This window comes from Biomphalaria glabrata, chromosome 10, assembly GCF_947242115.1.
Source record: "Biomphalaria glabrata chromosome 10, xgBioGlab47.1, whole genome shotgun sequence".
Lineage (NCBI taxonomy): Eukaryota > Metazoa > Mollusca > Gastropoda > Planorbidae > Biomphalaria > Biomphalaria glabrata.
The window spans coordinates 14,401,145-14,424,318 of NC_074720.1; the positions used below are offsets into that span (position 1 = coordinate 14,401,145).

Here is a 23,174-nt window from a genome sequence, read left to right on the forward strand (position 1 = left end):
TCTCCTATCTAGACGTTGTGTCCCCATGATGTTTCTCCTATCTAGACGTTGTGTCCCCATGATGTTTCTCCTATCTAGACGTTGTGTCCTCATGATGTTTCACCTATCTAGACGTTGTGTCCTCATGATGTTTCTCCTATCTAGACGTTGTGTCCTCATGATGTTTCTCCTATCTAGACGTTGTGTCCTCATGATGTTTCTCCTATCTAGACTGTCAGGTTCTTGTATTCTTGTATTTATCAAATTATTATTATATATTTCCAATGCAAATATTTATTAACATTAAATATTATTTCAATTTGTATTATTGTTATTATTTTCTGAACTTATAATATTTTGGCTCAAGTTCAGCCTGACAAGCACATCATACACATATAGTTGTAGATAAACTAATAAACTAAGTGTATGATGTAAATAACAATAAAATTTATTCTTGTGATATATTTACAAATGACTGATTCATGATGAATGATAATAATAGTATGAAATATCAATATGTAATAATATGTAATCTACAATGATCCAGTTAGTCTACTTAGATAAAGATCATTCATATAATTATGAAACACATAGTATATTACCTTAACTATAATAAGTAGTTCAATGAATCACATAGTCCTTCAATCTCAAAAACAACAACTGGTAATATATGTAGATCTAGCCTCTAGATCAGGTACTGTCCACTGACGACAATTCCAAAAAGTAGAAGTTCATAGTTGACACTACACCATCAGGTCTGACCACTGCAACCCGCAGTCTGGAATCTTGAACCTCAGACTCATGTACAAATCAACGTGCACACCAGACGACCAACTGAGAGAAAGACCTCAGTCCTGTAGACTGTAGACCTAAAGTTGTACTCTCAATATAGAACTGAGACTGAATAAACAAATCTTGACACTGAGACTTGACACAGAGTCTAACATATAGACTTGACACTAATACTTGAAATAGAGTCTTCAACTGAGACTGCGACTAAAAACTTAGTCTTGACGCTAAAACCCCTAAACAGGGGTCAAGATAATCCAACAAGAAAATGTCCAAGGCAAATGCTAAGGCTATCCAATAACAAAAACCAAGGAGAAATTCAAGAGCTCTCAAAACACGTCTATCTGTACCAACGTACAAAACAATGGAGAGACTGTACTAGACGATAAATGACGCAAATCACACACACACTAAATTTACGTCACTAGAAGTTGTGACAAGCAACAAAAGCTCAGTCCTCTAGTCTACACAGAAAATATTAATAATGTAATGACGTCATCAATATAGTGATCAACGCCGCACTATCAATTAGAGAACTAATTCTACTATACAGTTACATAGATAACTGCGACATAGACGTTGTGTCCCCATGATGTTTCTCCATTCTAGACGTTGTGTCCTCATGATGTTTCTCCTATCTAGACGTTGTGTCCCCATGATGCTTCTTCTATCTAGACGTTGTGTCCTCATGATGTTTCTCCTATCTAGACGTTGTGTCCCCATGATGTTTCTCCTATCTAGACGTTGTGTCCTCATTATGTTTCTCCTATCTAGACGTTGTGTCCCCATGATGTTTCTCCTATCTAGACGTTGTGTCCTGATGATGTTTCTCCTATCTAGACGTTGTGTCCTCATGATGTTTCTCCTATCTAAACGTTGTGTCTCCATGATGTTTCTCCTTGTGTCCCCATGATGTTTCTCCAATCTAGACGTTGTGTCCTCATGATGTTTCTCCTACCTAGACGTTGCGTCCTCATGATGTTTCTCCTATCTAGACGTTGTGTCCTCATGATGTTTCTCCTATCTAAACGTTGTGTCCCCATGATGTTTCTCCTTGTGTCCCCATGATGTTTCTCCAATCTAGACGTTGTGTCCTCATGATGTTTCTCCTACCTAGACGTTGCGTCCTAATGATGTTTCTCCTATCTAAACGTTGTGTCCCCATGATGTTTCTCCTATCTAGACGTTGTGTCCTCATGATGTTTCTCCTATCTAAACGTTGTGTCTCCATGATGTTTCTCCTTGTGTCCCCATGATGTTTCTCCAATCTAGACGTTGTGTCCTCATGATGTTTCTCCTATCTAGACGTTGTGTCCTCATGATGTTTCTCCTATCTAGACGTTGTGTCCTCATGATGTTTCTCCTATATAGACGTTGTGTCCTCATGATGTTTCTCCTATCTAGACGTTGTGTCCTCATGATGTTTCTCCTATCTAGACGTTGTGTCCTCATGATGTTTCTCCAATCTAAACGTTGTGTCCCCATGATGTTTCTCCTTGTGTCCCCATGATGTTTCTCCTATCTAGACGTTGTGTCCCCATGATGTTTCTCCATTCTAGACGTTGTGTCCTCATGATGTTTCTCCTATCTAGACGTTGTGTCCCCATGATGCTTCTTCTATCTAGACGTTGTGTCCTCATGATGTTTCTCCTATCTAGACGTTGTGTCCCCATGATGTTTCTCCTATCTAGACGTTGTGTCCTCGTGATGTTTCTCCTATCTAGACGTTGTGTCCTCATGATGTTTCTCCTATCTAGACGTTGTGTCCTCATGATGTTTCTCCTATCTAGACGTTGTGTCCTCATGATGTTTCTCCTATCTAGACGTTGTGTCCCCATGATGTTTCTTCTATCTAGACGTTGTGTCCTCATGATGTTTCTCCTATCTAGACGTTGTGTCCTCATGATGTTTCTCCTATATAGACGTTGTGTCCTCATGATGTTTCTCCTATCTAGACGTTGTGTCCTCATGATGTTTCTCCTATCTAGACGTTGTGTCCTCATGATGTTTCTCCAATCTAAACGTTGTGTCCCCATGATGTTTCTCCTTGTGTCCCCATGATGTTTCTCCTATCTAGACGTTGTGTCCCCATGATGTTTCTCCATTCTAGACGTTGTGTCCTCATGATGTTTCTCCTATCTAGACGTTGTGTCCCCATGATGCTTCTTCTATCTAGACGTTGTGTCCTCATGATGTTTCTCCTATCTAGACGTTGTGTCCCCATGATGTTTCTCCTATCTAGACGTTGTGTCCTCATGATGTTTCTCCTATCTAGACGTTGTGTCTTCATGATGTTTCTCCTATCTAGACGTTGTGTCCCCATGATGTTAGTTATCTTTTCTTCGTTATATCCCCATGATGGTTCTTCTATCTAGACGTTGTGTCCTCATGATGTTTCTCCTATCTAGACGTTGTGTCCCCATGATGTTTCTCCTATCTAGACGTTGTGTCCTCATGATGTTTCTCCTATCTAGACGTTGTGTCTTCATGATGTTTCTCCTATCTAGACGTTGTGTCCCCATGATGTTAGTTATCTTTTCTTCGTTATATCCCCTTGATGTTTCTTATTTCTACTTTGTTAGATCATTGCAATGTTTTCCATTTTTTTCCTCAGTCATAGGGCCTAAAATATAATAAAATGTGTGTTAAAAAAAGTAGCCATTGTTTACATTGAAAAGGTTACAAACGTTGATCATTAGAGTGACAAGAAACATAAAAAATTAATTAATCAACAGTTTAGGTGATGTGATGGAGGCGCGGTGGCTGAGTGGTAAAGTGCTTGGCTTCTGAACCGGAAGTCTTGGGTTCGATTTCTGGTGAAGACTGGGATTTTTACTCTCGGGATAATTAGGACGCCTCTGAGTCCACCCAGCACTTATTGGTACCTGACATTAGTTGCGGAAAAGTAAAGGCGGTTGGTCGTTGTGCTGACCACATGACACCCTCGTGAAGGTTTGCGATTGTATGTCTTGCTGTTTAATTGAACTCTGGTTTTTGTGCCTAGGTCATTGTGGATGAACTGGAGGAGCCAAACAGAGTCTTCAAGTTTCCCTGTCAACGTTGGCTGGCTAAGGATGAGGATGACGGGAAGATCACACGAGAACTTCTTAAAGATCATGGCCCCAGGGACATACAAGGTAAAGGAACTCTTTATTTAGCGCTTGAGTGGAAAACTGAGAAACAGAAACAAAACTGTTGGGTTGTAGGCCTCAAAAAGCTCAGTACAATCTTAGGTTGGAACTTCTTGACACTCGGATTCTTTCTGACCTCAACTGTGCATAAAGTACTCATCAAACTGTCGTTCTTATGTGTGTATTAGCTATTAGCGTAAATTTTGCATTTTATGTGTGAAGTTGTTATTTATTGAAAGGAGCTTCAATGATTTCGTTTAGAAATAGGTCTTCACATATTATACTTGCATTTCTCAAACTGTGGGGCGCTCCTTGGGCAAGAGGTTCTCTCAAAGTGGACACGACGCCCTGACAATTGGAATGGGGTGGGGGGGCAGAGCCGGTCAATTTTTCTTGTTTAAATGGTCAAAAATAAAAGTTGTATTTTCATTGTAGTTATCAATCCATGTTTAATTACTAACCAAGTAAAAAGACATTATCACCAATGTTAAATATTAAAATATGTCATTTAATTTTCCAATAAGGAACTCTTAAAATGTCTACATTTTTTTCACGTCTGCAACAATATCGACTCAAAACTTTTAAGGCATTTCAAAATGTCTCGCTCAACGTGATTCTGCTCGCCTATTTTATTCATGTTAGTGTGGTCAGAATTCTGCCGACTGCTAGGCATTGTTATGTTGACGACTGGTGTGAGAAAAAATAAAAATAAATTCCAGGTAAGACATCTCACTTAACAGGAAGATGATCTTACCGTGTTCACGCCCATTTCATAATTGCTCATAATTTATCAATATTATGTCTAATGTGTTCCTTTTGTTTATTTATTGCTGCCTAGACGAGCCAGGTAAGATAATTTTAGAATAATAGAACTACTTTGCGGTAAAGTGAACCTGTTGCACATTGTTAAAGTCAATATGATTCATTTAAACAAGAATAAACTCAATAAATTAATAATGAAAGAGTAATTAAGTCAATTTAATGGCTGCTATCAGACTTCATCAAATCTACAATGTAAGATTTCAGGATTAAGATTATGTTTTTAAAAAAAGTAATAATAAGACATTGTCTTAAACTATAACAGTAAGTTAACATGATATTAAACTCACAAAATGACTTAGTTTCTCACAAATTGACTTGGCTAGACTGAATTGAAATGGTGGGTATAGAATACATAATTGTAGATGCTTGGTTATATTTCAATTTAGATGTTTTCATTGCAATACTATTTGATAACTTAACCTCAGCATCTCTGCTGCCATGCATGTTGATTAAGCATTGACTGTCTTGTAGTTGTGCTGTACTAGTTACGCTGAGGCGGTCAATTGTAGTCAAACTGAATTTCCATTTGTTGGGACCAATAAAAATGATCTTATTTTATCTTTAAATGTATTATTAGTATTGTCTTTGTAGTGGTTAGATAGGGCTGAGAATGTGGTTCGAATCTTGCAGCCCTTATTCCCTCAAGCCATTCATTATGTCTGTCCAATGTTTGTGGTGGTGCTTCCATGTTCACTGTTGTTTGTATTTATTGGGCGGATATAAGTTAAGAAAATGTTTCATCAAAAAAGCACATTTTAAAAAAGGCAATCAAGATAATAGAAAGGTCAAAGTATTTCTAGATCTATTCAGGATCTTTCTACAAATTAACAAAAACTTGGTTCTTCTTTGTAATCTTTTAAATGTTCTACTTCTTACAATTCTTTTTACCATCTGAATTGAAGGCTACCCATTTGTTATCACTGTCAAAACTGGGGACAAACCTAATGCTGGCACTGATGCCCGGGTCTACATCATCATGTATGGTCAAGCTGGAAAAAAGAATTCAGAAGAGACAAGTGGTAAAATCTGGTTGGACAGTGGTGGCAAGTTTGAGAGAAACCAGAAAGACTTGTTTAGAGTGGAGGTGGCCAAGATGATCAGTCCACTCAGTAAAATTGAAATTGGCCATGACAACAGTGGCGTTGGACCAGGCTGGTACTTGGAATCTGTGACGGTCAGTTTTTGGTTGGCCTTTTCTGTTTGAATAAATTGAAAACATTTTGACAAATTATCATTGTTTTATTATGTATCTTTAACTGAAAAATGTAACCAATAACTCTTTCACCATTTAACAAAAGAAAAAAGTCTATGGTTCAAGGCAATCAAATTTCACTAATTACTAAATGTTTCAATATAATCAATTTCTTTAGTACAATTTTAGTTGACCTTGTAACTCAAGCAAATCAAACATTAATTTTATTGTAGTCAATAGGTTAAGTACACTTGAACTTGGCTTTGCTTGGCTAAATCCCTAAATTAATGAGAACAATCTTTTACTTAATTTTAATAACAATTAAATTTTGGAAAAATATAATTTAAAAAAATGTTTTTAGCATATTTGTTTCTGAACCATCTTTTAGATCTATAGTCCAACATCAGGCATAGAGCAGTTTTTTCCTTGTCGTCAGTGGCTGGCCATAGATGAAGGTGATAAGCTGATACAAAGAACTCTTTATGAGCAGATGGGACTGCGCAAAAAAAGAGAGCAAGGTAAAGAGGTTTAATAGATCTCACATTTCTACCACATAAAGTTTTCATGTTCCGGATTGATCTTAGCTACTGGCAGTGAACAGTGTCCAAATTGAATTCTGAAGGCATGCAGATTGATTTGCTTGAATCCAAAAAATAATGCATCAGAACTTAAGAAAATTCATTTTATGTTCAGTAAGGGTTGCAGTCATCTGGTTCTTTGGCCAATGGTTAATGAACAGGGTATCATGTGGCCATCACAAAGACCAACTGCCTTTACTTTCCCCTACTAAATTCAGGCACCCATTAGAGTTGGGTGGACTCAGGCCCCCTAAAAATCCCCAAATCACTGAGATTCAAGCCAGGGACTTAGTATTCATTGAATTAGTTAACATTTGATAAATGTTATATAAAAAGTTTAGAAATTTAAAAAAAAAATGCATTAGTCCTCAATCTGTTTAAAAAAAATTATCAAATTGTGTAATTTATTGATAATTTTCTACAGAGATTAGCTGGCAGGCTTGGGTTCACACAAGTGACAAGAAAAATGCTGGCACAGATGCCAATGTTTTCATGTGTATCTATGGTGATAAAGGCAAGTCAGATGAAATCAAACTGGACAACAAGGGAGACAATTTTGAGCAAGGCCAAACTGACACATTCCGATTTACTACTCCCAACTTAGGTGCCCTGTACAAAGTGAGAGTATGGCATGATAACACTGGATCTTTTGCTGGATGGCATCTGAATAAAGTGAATACTCATTTTTAAATTTAGGTTATAAATACAAACTTTCTTTATATAAGATCCTTAAGCTTCCTGCATAAATTAATCTAGTCGGTCTTTTTTATTCAGTATTAAAATTTTGCTAATTTATATTTTCCTGGTCAGCCGAACTAACTCCTTTCATTCTTGACACTGGAAAGATATATCTGTTTCATGTGTTTATCTTGACATATGCAATAAGAAATGTGGAGAGCCTCAGGCTGTTCTATAAACAAATTGTTTTACATGTTTCAGATGTTCCTTTAGAGATTTACATGCCAGCCTAAACCTACCGCAGGATAGTGGGAGAATGGCGGCTGGTAGGGTTACTACCTGGGAGCATTTTTTTGGTCAACCTTTAACTTGATTATTTCAGGAATGATCTAATAACTTTCTTTCCCTCTTATAAGACTCATAACATAAATAATATGTGCAGAATCAAAAACCTCAGGTGTCTATTTAAAAATAAAATGTTCACCACTTATAACATATAAAGTCTAGGTTCTTATTGACAGCTGGGGCTAGCCTGGTCTTGGGGTATGCATGCTGGACTGTTGTTCGACCATCTCAGGGTCCTGGGCTCATAGTTTGCCCACTGCCATACCCTGTTGTCCTGTGGGAGGTTCAGACTAGGAAGTAGATTATCTTCAATTCTGAAGGAACATTCAAAACATGTATAACATTTTACAACATTTTTTACAATAGGCTTACCAAAAGTTTTTTGTTGCCCAGTCGAGAGGCTAAGTATGCTTAAACTTGGCTTGGCTACCTGTGAAGGGGGCTTGGCTACCTGTGAAGGAGGCTCGAGATTTGACACCAGACTCAGGCAGAGTTGTGTTTGCGGAGCGCTTAAAGGCAGCACGCAAAACCTTCTCCCAGATACCCCTCCCCCCGCATTCTCCACTGGTCCACAAATGAGATTGGACCATAGCGCTCTGAGCATGCTATAAGCATGAAAGTAGCACTACATAAAATCTATATTTATAATAACTATTGAGAGCTAAGTGAAAACAGAAATTTTAGTAATCTTCACCAAGAACATTCTGAATTTCTAGTTCTAGTTTGAAGTCTTCTTTGTCAGTAGCAACCTTCTAAATTATTCAATAAACTCAATAGGACTATGCACCTCTCACAATGTCCTTAGAAATCATGTATCATTCAAGTCCATTCTGATTTTTTGTGTTATCCTTATTGCTTAATTTACAAATGGAACAAAAATTCAGTAAATCACTAAGTAAAAATATTTACATCATATTACAGATTGAACTTCAAAGTTTGGAAAGTAAAGAAAAGTACACTTTCAACTGTGACCGCTGGTTGGCTGAAGATGAAGACGATAAAGAGTTGATCAGAGAGATGCCTGCTGAGGCTCCCAGCATAAAGAAACCATTGCCCTGTAGGTAGTAGGCAGTGAAGGCCCTTATTTTCTCCAAATTAACTGCTTATAAAAACAGATTAATCTTAATGAATCTAAGATATCCATTGTTGGGCTTTGTGTATAAAACATTTTTTTTCTCTCAGTGGTACATTACATCATCCAAGTCTACACAGGAAAGAAAAAAGGCGCTGGCACAGATGCCAATGTCTATATCAATGTTTTTGGGGACCGTGGTGACACTGGTAACAGATTCTTGAAGAATTCCAAAACCAATAAAAACAAATTTGAAAATGGGAAAGTAAGCTTTGACTTTTTTTGGAGCTACGTTTTACCTTGTCTTTTCTGCTTTGTTTCTTTTTTGTCTTCACAAAATATGTATGTCCATATTGACAAATTGACAAAGTATCTTTTTTTATTGACAAATCAACAACATATATATGTCCTTAACCCTTAAAGTGCTGAGCTGTTTTACAATGAGTGCATACCAAATGGAATTACAATTCTGATGTTTAGAGGCTAATATACCACACGCATTTTAAGGGTTAATTGACAGTTGACAAAATATTTATGTCCTTTATAGATCAATCAAGAAATTATCTATGTTCTTTATTTACAAATACTTTTTTTTTTAAATATATACAAGAATGTGATACCAACAAACTATATGCCAATGCTTGTTAAATTTGAAAAAAAAAAAAAATTTAATATAAATATCAATCTTTAATTACAACAGATGGATGAGTTTGAAATTGAGGCAGTGTCCTTGAGTAAACTGCGCAAAATTCGAATAGGTCATGATGGCAAAGGTATTGGTTCTGGCTGGTTTCTGGATAAAGTAGTGGTCATTCCCAAAGATGACAAACAAGGGGAAGTAACCTTTAATTGTAATCGGTGGCTGGACACTAGTCAAGATGATGGCCTTATTGAAAGAGAGATAACTGCATCAGGAACTCAGATGCTTAGCAGTATGTACAGAAGTCTTGAAACTTTTTTTCCCCATAATATTTTCCAAATTTAAAAGAAGCAAAAAAAACTATTAACTATATGTTCTAGGAATATTTTTTTTTTCTTTTTTTTTTCTCCTCTAGCTACCACCTATCATGTATCTGTTAAGACGGGCAATGTTAGTGGAGCAGGCACTGATGCCAATGTCAGTCTCAAAATCTTTGGCACCAATGGAGACACAGGAAACCTGCAGTTACGACAGTCTGAAAATTCCAATAACAAGTTTGAGAGGGGCAAGACAGACTTATTCAAACTTGAAGCTACAGATATTGGAAAAGTAAATAGAATTTTTGACAAATAGTTTTCTTTAAATTTCTTAAAACAATAATTCTAAAATTTAAATCTTTTAGCATTAAAAAAAAAGGACAGTCAAGGCTTATTAGTAATTCCATTGATCACAGTTTACTAGAATGTTTTGTGGTCAACTTAACGACCCTTCGTCTTTCCTTTTTTTTTTTTAATTTTATGGGCATTCAAATAGATAAAATAAATTTTCGGTAAGTGATTTTCAATAGTGCTTTGGACTCAGCTGCCCTGAACTTCATTACTTCAAACAACAGCGTAGAAAATGACATCATTTTTTATTGTTTGATTTATGTTATTTATTCATTTATCCTAATAATAATAATCATCTTTATTATCCATAAGGATTTCCATAAGGAAATTTGTCTTACAATTTGTGCATTACGCCAAACAAAACATCATAACTTTAGAAAACTAAAATATACATTCACACCAGACTCATTCATAATTTACATGTGAAAAGTTTATATCAGATAGTTCCTATTTAATGATTGGATTGCCAGGGGAACAAAAGAGTTTTTGTGTCTGTTTGTCTTTGCTATCGGTGTCTTGTATCTCTTTTGTGATGGTAAAATCTCAAAATCCTGACCCAAAGGGCGATTTTTAATTCCTTTAATTCTACCTCTTTTTTAAATAGATTAAAAAAATCAAAATCGGCCATGACAACAGTAAGTTAGGGGCAGCCTGGTACCTGGAGGAGGTCAATATTGATATACCATCCAAAGGACAACATTACAGTTTTCCTTGCCGCAGGTGGCTGGATGACAAAGAGGGGACAGAAGTTGAACTGGATCCTGTGACTGTACAAGCCATTGAGAAAAGTAAGTTCTTTTATGTCTGTTTTTATATTCTACTAGATTGTGTGTAAGAAAGACTTTTTATTACAAAGATTAAAAAAAACTAAGATACACAAAAGAATATGAAATGCTTCAGTTAACATGAAATTTTTAGAAAACTATTTCTATTAAGATAAAAATTGCAGGGTTTTTTTATATTTACTTGTTGAATTTAGTCAAAAACTATAATACATAACTCTTGCTTTCCTAATTCTCTACTTGTCTGCTATGGATTAGTATCCGAAAGGTCAGCTCATGGTCGATTCAGCTCTTTATTTTAGAGTTTTCAAGTGGCCGTCAACGTCTCTGATTTTAATTCTAAATTTATCCTCTGAATTCAGTTTGTAATTCTGAAAGATATCCTCCACAGCCATACCCTATGAGATCACTATTTGGACTGGAAAGAAGAAAGGAGCTGGCACAGATGCTAATGTTTTCCTTCAGATGTATGGCAAGGAGGGTAAAACTCAGGAGATACAGCTACGAAATAAATCTGACAACTTTGAGGAAGGAGAAGTGGACAAATTTAAGGTCTGCAGCATGGAGTTAAATATAGTTAGAAAACATAAAGTATTTTTTAAAGAAAATATTATAATTAGCTTTTTCTTAGGAATAGGGAGGGAGGCTCAATCATAGTGAGAGTTTTGTGGTTGTTTTTTTACATAGAACTTGAGCTGAAAACAAAAGTTGTTGAGACTACAGAAAAAAATCTGTAATGACAGAACTGGGTAGTTTTAATATATCTTGGCATTTTCAGACGTTTGATCTAAAATCTAAATCCGATAACCAAATTCTACTATACTGATGGGGGTGTGGTGGCTGAGTGCTTGTCTTCCAAACCTTGGGTCCTGGGTTTGAATCTCGGTGAAGACTAGGACTCTGAACTTCTGGATTTTTAGGTCACCCCTGAGTCCACCCAACTCTAGTGGGTACCTGACTTAAGTTGGAGAAAGTAAAGGCCATTGATTGTTGTGCTGGCCACATGACACACTGCTCATTAATCGTTTGCCAAAGAAACATGCCCTATAAACTGTATGGTCTGAAGTGGAACTTTACTTTTTTTTTTACTTTACTGTATATTTGTTTAGATGAAAAAACTAACAAATTTCTCTTTATGAAATAAAGCACATTCCTCAGATAGAAAGTATGAATTCTATTGAACACACAATATAATTTAATTTTAATAATAGATTCACAAAAGTAGACTTAACATGAAGCTTGAACTTCTTTTGATTGCTCCTGATAATTTTTTTTTCTTTTTATATATACTTCTATTTTCTTTTGAATATAGTTGAGGGTTGTTTTTGAAGCATGTTTAAACTTTTTTCTTTTCTTTATTTAGATTGAAGCTCCAGATGTAGGAATTCTTCAAAAAGTTCGTATAGGTCATGATGGTGCTGGCATGATGTCCGGGTGGTATCTTGAAAAGGTGAGTCCTATAAAACTGTGTGTAGTTTATATTTAGTTTTCAATAAATATGTTGCATATTTGAATGGTTTTAAATTAAGTCTTAAATAGTAGATATTGAAATGAATATTGAAGATTTATTAATTAGAATGACAAAGTCATTATTTAAAATTAACTTTTTAGTTTGATTACCTATTAAATCGTTGAAGCATAGTTAATTTAAATGTTTGTTTTTTTGTAGTATTATGTGTTGATTGATTGTTGAAATTCTTTTTTTTATGAAATATATGAAATTTATATCTTTCATAAAAGTTACATCTCCACTCCATGTGGCTCTGATACAGAGAAATTATTTTTTTGTAACTCTTGCAGTCACAACTGCTGTTTCTATTTTTCTGAACTCATTAGCTTTTTGTATATCATCTCTTTGGCACTAAATCAAAGTTGTGGCTGTTAGTCCATCTTATTCCTACCAAAATTACTATTTAACAGATTTTTTTTTTTTGCATGGGTCCATTCCTTAAAATTCTATATTTATAGTTTTTGTTCCTTATTTTTTGCATTATTTATCTTTTTTATTTTAAGATGTGCATCCAACGAAAAGCTATCAAAAGCAAAGGTCTGAAGAGACAGCTCTCTCCACATGGTTCAAGGAAATCTAAGGCTAATCTCTCTGACAATGATTCTGACTCTGGAAGCTCCCCATCACCTCGAAGAAAGCGCAGCAGCTACAAAGGTTCCAAGTGAGTGCAGGGTTTATAGGAGTGATGTTATGAAATAATTGACTAAAATACTTGAAAGTTGGTATCAATCATTCCTGTTGTGTGTTGATTAGAGATTTTGATTACTATACTGCTAGTTTGTTCTTTATTAGTTGAGTGGTCCCAGAATAAATATAAATATTCAATGAAAGGGCTTTCATTATGTTTTGAAATCCATACCTTTCCTGCTTTTTATGAACTTACTTTATTTCATTCTGTTTGGTGTCCCTCAGGCCTAAACTTGATGCTGTCGAAGAAGAGGATGAGGATGACCAGGACACGGAAGATTACTGGTTCTTTGTGGACAAGTGGTTCTCTAAGGGAGAAGGAGACAAGTTGATTGTGAGGGAACTGATTCCAACAGATAAAGATGGAAAACCTCTTCGAGGGTCACTGCAAGGTAAGGCTAATTTCTAGATTTAAGTTATTTATGATTAAATCAAACTTTTGAGTTTTTAATGACTGAATTATACTTTCCATCATAATATTAGATTTATAATCTCTTATTCTTTTCATCAACTGTTAAACAATAGTTGTACTTTTAGAAATAAAAAAAAATTAGGTTCCAGGAGAATACAAAAAAAGCAGTTTTAAAAAGTTGTTTCAAAGAAGTAAAATTGTGTTTTCTTCATCAATTTCTTTTTGTTATTTCACCCTTCAAAAACTTCATTTTACTCACCACTATTATTTTTATAAATAACACAATTAGTTTAATGGGCTGCTGACATTTTACAGTTTCTTTTTTGTTATTTTGGTATCTGGATGCAGATTAAAATAACAAATCTGATTTAGAAGTCCTTTTTTTTACTGTTAAGGGCCAAGAACATTTTCAAGCTGGTATCATTCTGATGGCAAAATTGAGTTGCTATGTCTCATAGCTGAAGTCCTGTATTCATTTGGGTATTTATTCCCAAAGAAAATTGAATGGAGGATTAGGATTACATATTTCGACAAATAAGAAATCCAAGATATTGTTGAAAGCTTTTTCTAACAAAATGCATTTTCTTATTTTTTTTATTTTCCCATAATATCCCAATGTTTTATATAGCATTATTAAAATAAATTAGTTATTATGTTTATCATTGTCATGATAAGACTTTCTTCCAATGAACATGATGCCACATAACACCCAATAGGGAGTCTGTTTTTGTTTCAAGCCAGACATCACATTGAGGCCAAGAATGCATAATAGGGAAGATTTTAAATGATGGCAGTGTAAAAATTAACTCCTTTTTAAATGTTGTATTGTAAGGCTGCAGGTGTGAATGACTATATAGAAAATACAATAAACATGCATACATGTAACCCTGCCTGACCAAGTAAAATTAAGGATATTTGGGCCACTAGGCCTGTCATCAGCTACAAAACAAACAGAAAAAGACAAATGTCCTTTGTTTTACTTGGTCTGGCAAGACTGAGAGAGAAAGCTGTTTCCAGAACATTCACTTTGATCTTTGTAGATGGATGCCTATTTTATGAAGACTCAATTTTAAAATGTCAATAGTGAGCATTTCTGTTTTAAGTACTCTTAAAGTTGATTCAGCAAATGTTTATGTCATGTTACCTTCCTTTGACATGACTTTATTTTCATGTCTAGTTCCAACCTTTCATAGACCTTACATGACACTATATGTATCATAGTTCCTTCCCATCTGAGACATTTCATGGCACTATTTTTTTTTGGTCTATTTCCCTCACTATATTGACATAACCTAACATTTTTGTCTAGTTCCTTCCATCATAGACATCTCTTGACATTTGTTTAGTTCCCTTATAACATGGACATTACCTGACCCTATTTTGTCTAGTTCCTTCCCTTCACTTTTATTTTGTCTAGTTCCCTCCCTTCTAAGAAATATCTTGACACTATTTTGTATCTTTCATTTGCACATCCATTAACTTGTCACTATTCTTTTCATTATTCCCTCCCTTTCACACACAACACTGTAGCTTTCATCTAGTTCTTTTCCCATGGCAGACTTACATTTACTTTGTTTCCCCATCCAGTAGATGTAGATTAATTTTCAATAATTGTTAGTGAGCTTCATTTTATCAACCTTTAGATTTATCTGATGACGATGATCTTGAGAGTAAGTATGGCATGCCACTACAAAATTATAGATTATTCTTTACTGCGAGAAAACTCAATCCCAGATGAAGAATTCATTATTTCATAATAAATGTATAGACTTAACATAAATTGCATATCTGAATCTAACTGGAATTTAACACAATGTCATCTTACAATTCCAAGCATGCATTGACATGTTCATCAGTGTCATAATGGAATTTTTAGTTGAAGTAATGTAACTAATATGATACTAATTTCTCAGAAATATTTGTTAAAAATAAATAACTTTCTGTTGAAAATCTTGAAATGTTTTGATAAAATATAGGATGTTTTTTTTAAAATAAGTAAAGAACTATAACGATTGTTGCTATTTTAAAAAATGTACTTAAATTTGTTTTTACCTAAATGCAGGCTGTTTAATAAATTAAGTATCTCAATGAAGTTATAAAGCTTATAATAGTCATTTTGTAGGCTTTGGCTTGCCTCCTGAAAATTTTCTTGTATGTTTTTATTTTGTACAGGAATTTCTCCTGCAAAACAACTTGATGCTTAAATCTACAATAGAACAATGCCATTGAACAGTTTACTATAGAAATCATTGACATAATAATAAATGCATGAATTTTACAAATAATAATAATAATAATAAACATAATAATAATAATCTTTATTGTCGGTATGGAAATTTGTCTTACAATTTGTGCATTACACTAAACACCAAACAAATATACAAAGAACATAACAAAATGAAATTATTTATGCTAATCATATCCCAATCATATTCCATGAATTATATGAACAGTCCACTTCAATGAATGATTCATGGCATGCTGAATCAATAATGGAAATAATGAAATGCATTGTCCCATGCTTGTTTTAGTTGCATAATATACGTCCTGCATGCTGTTAGTGTCATTGTGTGATGTCTATAATCTTAGCATCCATCTAACATCCAAAGCTCTTAGATTCAAGCTATGTCCATTAGATTTGTGTGTTTTATTTAGGATAGCAAAAAGCATGAAATATTCACTTTCTTTCACAGTATTAAGTTGTTGTTTTTTTAAGTTTACATCATGTAATACATTGAAAATTAGTGCTTCCAGTGTATTGTAGAACATAAAATATAGTTACTCTATGACATCAGTAGCAAAGTAAAGTGCTTAAAGAGCTTTAAAATGTAGGCAGGAAAGAATGCTTTTATTAAGCTTTCTGGCAATGTGGACTGTAGCAATTATCCTTTATTCTAGTACACACTACATAAAATATTTACCAAAGCTTGTTGCTTTTAATTTTTATTTTCATTCATTGAAACAATCTGCAAATAATATTTTTTTATCTATTACAAAACTATTAATTGGAAAATTGATTTTGGATTTAAAACAATTCATTTGGAAAATTTACTACAGATGAGCAGCAAAGTAAAAAATGAAAGAACATCATTTTTTTGTTTGTTGCTTTTATCTTGATATTGAGAGCTATTAAAGAGAATAAGTTATTGTTATAAATGAAATAATAAGTTATATTAAAAAGAATTTTACAACCATGAAAGAAAAAAAAAACTTATTTCCCTTTTTTAAAGTATTTATTCTTACTTAAAATAAGTTTTCACAGTCTGAGGGAATGAATGTATGATTAAGCTGCATCTCTGTATGTTGGTTTTCATTGTTTTTTGTTTGTTTGTTGTTTTGTTTTAATAAAAACAATTATAACAATGCAGTATTTTATTATGAGGACAGTTTGTTTTTTTTGTATTGGAGCAAAAAAAAAAAATCCAAAACACATCTCTGGTCTATTTCCTTATTTTTTCAGAGATGGAGTATACAGTGAAGGTATTCACTGGGGATGTCAGCTATGCTGGAACTGATGCCAATGTTTTTATCACTCTCTATGGGGAGCATGGAGACACTGGAGAGAGACACCTGAAAGAATCAGCAACACATGTTAACAAGTTTGAAAGGAACCAGGTCAGATGTGGAACAAAGGCTGTCTTGTTTATTTCTGGATCTTTTTGTTCTTTCATTTAACCTTTTTTTCTGAACTTTGTTTTTAGTTAAGGAATTTTTCTCATGAGTTACACAAGGGCTGTATTAAAAAAATTAAAAGACCAGCCTGAACATACAAAAAAATACACTGTTTAAAAAAAAAGGTCTGTTTAGAGAAAAAAAAAGGCTTTTAGGGTGTTTTAATTAAGAAAATTCTTGCTCCCCCAAATAAATGAAAAAAAAAGTTTTGTAGAAGTTAAAATATTTCCTAAAATGAAAGAAAAATTCATTTTGAACTTTTCTTTTTTTTTTGTCAAGCTCTAAACAATGAAACTATTCTTATAGATTTGTTAAGTTGTTTTTCACTTTCATAGTGGATAAATATCTGGAAATGATGTGTAGGTTAAATGAAGTATTTTGCTTTAAACAAACTTGTAACATTGATTTTGTGATTTCAGGAAGATGTGTTCACTGTTAAAGCTGTTGATCTTGGCAAGTTGGTGAAAGTGAACATCCGACACGACAACAAGGGAGGGGGTGCAGATTGGTTTTTGGACAGGGTAGAAGTGGAAGACCCCAAAAATAAGAAAACGTGAGCTACCTTTTCTTCATGAAACCTACGTTCTTTTTTTCTGTTATGAATTCTGAGTCTAACAATTAGTGTTATGAACCTGTTGATAAATGAAGATACTTAATTAAATAGTAATTGCATTCATTTGATTTAATAGTTTGTTTCACTTTTTAAAAAAAAATGTAATTTCTTAAGGAGGCAGGTGAAGTAGATTTTACCTATTTCTGTGGCCATTGGTTAGCCATTGTGTTAAATAGCTAGCTACAAGATAGGATAACTTTTCTGTACCTGATACATGTCTTCGACTTGGTTCCTAAGAAAGTTAAGTTCCCATAATCTAGTATCAATAAAGATATTTTGAACACTAAATTAGGAATAAAACAATTTAAATGCACTCTTCTACCTTGCTTAGATTTACCCTCACTATCTGTCTTCATTGTTGTCATTTGCTAGCAATGTCCTTATGTCCATGTTTTTATTCATCTTTAAGAAAGTCGGGATGCCATTTTATGAGGGAGCCATCCTGTTTCCATCTTCCTCAGTTTGGCCTCCATATTGTTGTGGTCTTTGTGGAGGGTGTATCACTATTTTCTTAGGACATGTCCCATGAATCTATTTTGTCATTCTGTCACAACATACGTAGAGGAATGAGTGTCCATTTGGCAAAAGATTTCTTTGTTGGTGTAATGATCAAATTATGTGACTCCTAGGATTCATCTTAGACATAACTTTAAAGCCACCTTTCAATCTTTATGAATGCCATCCATATTTTAAATGCATAGATTGCCATTGGGACAAGTATTCTTATGTTGTCAGGTCAAAGAAATAATTGTGCAAAATTTCAGCTTGATCTGAGTTCTGATAAATAACTTATCCAAACTTTATACCAGACAAACAGACAGACAAAGTGAGTTAATATGAGCTTTGTAAATAAAAGCAGTGTTTAATAAATAAGACTTTAGTAGAATTTACTTTATTTTGGTTTACTTAGCTCTTTATCCAATTAGTAATGTCCCATCTACTTATTCCAATAAAGAAGAAATATTTGTTTAATATCAAGTGAAAAGGTATTTTGGGTGGCAGTTATTTTTTTTTCTGTTTTTATAACTTTCAGCTATTTCTTCCCTTGCCAACGGTGGCTTGCTGTGTCCAAAGATGATGGTCAGCTGTCTAGGGATCTCATGCCAGTGGACATTGCACTCAAAAAGAAACTTTCCAAGAGAGATTCAAAAACAAGTATAAGAGATGAGATAGGTCTTGAGGTCAAAGGTGAGAAAATGATTGAGGCAGTCTATACTAGATTGGGTTAGGGTTATACTAGTTAGAGCTACTTTGTGTAAATGGATCAATAACTTACAATTTAAAAGAAATAGGAAAAATGTGATGAAAGGAACTTGCAGTCACTTGCCCCAAATGACCTGCTTCAGGCATGAGAATTCTTTTTTTTTTTTTTTTTTTTTTTTTTTTTTAATCTTAAAATTAAAATATTTTTTTAAAGAAAAAAAGAAATAACAAAATGTTCATACATTTTTATTTATCATGTTATCCATCCTTAAAGCTCTTTTGTATATCATTGTATTGATATTAACTATTTAAGTATCATATAATCTAATTGAGATTTTTTAAAATGATTTCCGCTGAGATGTTTCTATTGGTTAAAAGCTTAATAGTAACATTTCTACATTACTTCACATTATGATATGATCACTTCACAGCTGCACTGACAACTTACCATGTGAAGGTGTATACTGGAGACAAGTTTGGTGCTGGCACTGATGCCAATGTTTACATTATTTTGTTTGGAGAAAAAGATCATACAAGTGAGCTAAGAGTTTAATTCTTTCTTATTATCATTCTGAGTTTTGTAAAAAAAAACAAAAAAAAACGTACTTTTAAGTTAGCTTTTTACAGTTTTATTAAATAATTTTTTTTTCTTGCATCCAGATAAACTGTTCCTTAAATCTTCACAAAACAAAAACAAGTTTGAAAGAAATCAAATGGATGACTTTACTTTGGAGTTGGCAAACATTGGAGAGCTCAAAAAAATCAAGTAAGCCTCTAATTTTAATAGGGACTAGATATAGCCATTATTGACTATTCCAATTTTACTTAACAGAATTACTAGCAGTCTATTTATTGTTGCTCAAGTTTCAAAATGATCATTGGTTTTATTTTTTATAATTAATTTTAAATGTCTAAATCTATTTTTTTTTTCAAAGAATCGGTCATGATAACGCTGGTGGAGGAGGTGCTTGGTTTTTAGATAAAGTTGAAATAGATGCCCCTTCTTTGGGTCGCATGTGGGTGTTTGATTGTGGTCACTGGTTGTCAGATTCAGATGAAGACAGAAAGTTAGAACGAGAGCTGTATCCACGAGAGCTGGCTACTGAAGAATATGCTCCATGTAAGTTTTCAATAAATGTTAAATTTAAATATTATTTTAATATAAAGGGCAAACACAGTTTTGTTGTAGTGAAATAGAAAAAATGTGAGTGATATAATAATAAAATAAACTTGTTTTTACAACTTCTTTATGTGTGTTCCTTATTAATTTGTTTTAAAGATAAAATGTTTATGTGTGTAGTAACATATGATAAAACATATGATATAATAAAATACTCTGAAAGACACAAAGATAAAGGCACATTCCTCATCCCATATGCTAGGACAAATTTGTACAAATACTCCTTCTTCCCTAGTGCTATTAGAGCATGGAATGGGTTGCCTGAGCTAGCCAGGAAAACCAGTGACTTGGCAGAATTTAAGTCATTGGTTAATATGCATGACTAAATGCATGACGCGTAGGACGTAATCATCTTCTTTTTTGAAGTAACGTCTGTATTATATAAGATAAGATAAGATAGAGAATTGATTCCCACATATTTATGTTATGTCTTAAAATTTTAGAAAGCTTTTCTTTATTAACATAGCATAAAATATTTAGATGTTCTAACCAAAAAAAATTCAATACAGCAATTTTTAGCGGCCCCCGAAAGGGGAAAAGACGCTATTAGTTTTGTGCGAAATGTCTGTCCGTCTGTCCATCCGTCCTGTTTAGATCTCGTAAACTTGAAGAGATATTGAAAATCCGACTTCACAATATTTTAGACCATTCAAAGTTCTGATGCAACGGCTACTTTTTTTTTCCCTGAAAGCGAAAATTCTAATTTTTAAAATTAATTATGCAAGCAGTTTTTATAAGAAAAAGCTAATTAGTATGCATTATATGTTAGACATCATTTTCGTGAACATTTTTTCTATATAGCGGAAATTTTTTTTTTTTTTTTTTTTTTTTGAGGATTCGAATATGAGATTGAGCCTTTTCAAAACAATTAACTTATTTAGTTCGAACCGAGGGTCCCGGGTTCAAATCCTGGTGAAGACTGGGATTTTCAACTTCTGAGTCTACCCAGCTCTAATGGGTACCTGACATTATTTGGGGAAAAGCATAGGCGGTTGGTCGTTGTGCTGGCTACATGACACCCTCGTTAACCGTAGGCCACAAAAACAGATGAACTTTACATCATCTGCCCTATAGACCACAAACTAGTTAGGCCAGGTTCACATCTAACTTTACATTCACTTTCATGTATCCTTTGATCTGCGGGACGGTTGGGGCACTACACAAGATCTGTTAACCTTCTTTCTCCATTCTTATCTCTCATTTGTCTTTGATATAATTTCATTCGGATTTTCTTTCTGAAAATATTGAAGCCTACCTGGGTGGACCACCGGTCGTGCGGTTTGCGCGCTGGACTGTCGTTTGGATTTATCGACGATCGAAGGTTCAAACCCTGCCTGCTCCCATCCCCCGTCGTCCTGCAGGAGGTTTGGACTAGGAAGTAAACTATCTTCAACTCTGAAGGATTATCCGAATTATGTAAAACATTTTACTTTGGGGGCCGATTTTGAGTTTGTGTTTCCACACAAACTGTCTTTTGTAACCTTGTATTTTATTGTAATCACTTTCTATTTAAGAAACAATAAACAGACCAAATTATGACAAAATGCCAAGAAGGTTATGAGGGTTAACTTTACTTTTACCTAACTCTTTGACTCTGGAATTATTTTCCACATTTAGAAGAATAATGTTTTTGCCCTTTCAGATTGTAAAAAATGCTTTGATTAAATTTATACAACTTTTTTGTTTGTTAGTAGAAAATGATATATTTGGTATAGCATTAAAGGGGAATGCATACCCTTTTTTATATAGCACAAAGTCATTTTAATAAAACGAAAAAATTATTTTAATACTTTAAAAATTAACTTGAAAACTTTTTGCAGTTTATTACTTGTTCAATGCAAGCTCTATTGTTATTGAGGTGGGCAGGACATGGCCTAAATTGTGCCGATTTGCCAAAACTAAAAAAAATATAGTCATTGTAGCGCTTTGTAAGCCTGGAATTGGTTATTTCATACTTCTTTTCCCTTGTATAGGCATACCCTATGAGATCACCACATACACCAGCAACATGTCAGGGGCAGGCACAGATGCAATGGTCCATGTGACACTGTACGGTAAAGAAACAGCCACTCAACAGAAAAACCTCTGTAGCTCAAAGAAAGAGTGCAAATCGAAGTTCAACAAAGGCTCAGTGGATAAGTTTATTGTGGAAGTAAGGATATCTCTTTTTTTTTTCATCTACTTAAACATATTTAAGTCTTTTTAATTTATTTTTTTTAACTTTTCTAAGCAAAACAATATAATTCAAACGTAATGTACATTTATTTTTTTTAACTTACAGTAACTTTTTACTATGCCTGAAACTTGTTAATAAATATGTAATATTTATTGCATAAAGCATAGTTGATTATAAATCTTATATTTAACTTTGTAACTTTGTTTTCTAAGCTTGAAGATGTTGGTCCAAGTATTGAAAAGTTACGTATTGGTCATGATGGATCTGGTTTTGGTGCTGCCTGGCATCTGGACAAGGTTGAAGTTCGAAGGCTACATGATTCTGGCAAGGTCAGAGTTCAAATTTGTTTATGCTTGCCCAGTTGATTGAATTTTTTACATCATTAGAACAACATATAATAATAATAATAAATTAATTTTTATACTGCTGTAAATAAACATATAGGCTCAAGGCGTTAAGAAAACAAAACAGACAAAAACATGAGAGTTAAAATGACAAACTAATCTTAGAAAAAAAAAGATTAGGTATTTAAATTAAGCAAAGACCAGACATTTTTTTGTGGACATCCTTAAATAGACTGAAGTCTAATGGTAGTGAGATCTGTTATGAGGTTGTGCATACTCTATAGATGTGTATTAATAATAATTATTAGAGATGCAGTTATACAATTATTTCAAGATACTAGGAAATAATTTTACATTCTCTTATTTCATCCTTTTAGAGCCACATAATTCTTTTGGATTCAAATGTAGAGTCAGAATTCAGTAATGAAAGGAAACACAAATTATTTTTATTAACTTGTAACATATTCTGTTTAGAATTAGTTTTAAAAGGGATGTAACATATTCTATTTAGAATTAGTTTTGAAAGGGAATTAACATGTTCTATTTAGAATTATGAAAGGGAGGGAAGTAATAATCTGGTTAATATTTCTTTCATCTCAAAAACAATTTCTCTTTTTTTTGCTTTTCTTGAAATTGGTCAACAGGATTCACATGTAAGTTGTAGATGTTCAAAGTTGTAATTATTTTTCTGTTTGCTTATC

General features: G+C 33.7%; 1 protein-coding gene across 4 annotated transcripts in view; it reads left to right on the forward strand.

Annotated features, from left to right (window-relative positions):
- The window catches only part of LOC106054371 (lipoxygenase homology domain-containing protein 1-like), a 96,696-nt gene that overhangs the window by 51,478 nt on the left and 22,044 nt on the right, over positions 1-23,174 (forward strand). For 3 of the 4 annotated variants that reach the window (XM_056045280.1, XM_056045279.1, XM_056045281.1), the window contains exons 12-33: positions 3,773-3,905; positions 5,624-5,895; positions 6,302-6,431; positions 6,916-7,163; positions 8,436-8,571; positions 8,697-8,851; positions 9,287-9,518; positions 9,642-9,835; positions 10,499-10,682; positions 11,068-11,228; positions 12,040-12,126; positions 12,690-12,847; positions 13,099-13,265; positions 14,929-14,955; positions 16,746-16,900; positions 17,377-17,510; positions 18,604-18,758; positions 19,205-19,309; positions 19,434-19,539; positions 19,709-19,893; positions 21,927-22,105; positions 22,342-22,458. In XM_056045280.1, coding sequence (XP_055901255.1) covers positions 3,773-3,905; positions 5,624-5,895; positions 6,302-6,431; positions 6,916-7,163; positions 8,436-8,571; positions 8,697-8,851; positions 9,287-9,518; positions 9,642-9,835; positions 10,499-10,682; positions 11,068-11,228; positions 12,040-12,126; positions 12,690-12,847; positions 13,099-13,265; positions 14,929-14,955; positions 16,746-16,900; positions 17,377-17,510; positions 18,604-18,758; positions 19,205-19,309; positions 19,434-19,539; positions 19,709-19,893; positions 21,927-22,105; positions 22,342-22,458 — 3,420 coding nt within the window. The remainder of the gene's footprint in view (positions 1-3,772; positions 3,906-5,623; positions 5,896-6,301; positions 6,432-6,915; positions 7,164-8,435; positions 8,572-8,696; positions 8,852-9,286; positions 9,519-9,641; positions 9,836-10,498; positions 10,683-11,067; positions 11,229-12,039; positions 12,127-12,689; positions 12,848-13,098; positions 13,266-14,928; positions 14,956-16,745; positions 16,901-17,376; positions 17,511-18,603; positions 18,759-19,204; positions 19,310-19,433; positions 19,540-19,708; positions 19,894-21,926; positions 22,106-22,341; positions 22,459-23,174) is intronic. The other variant, XM_056045282.1, reaches the window with a different exon arrangement.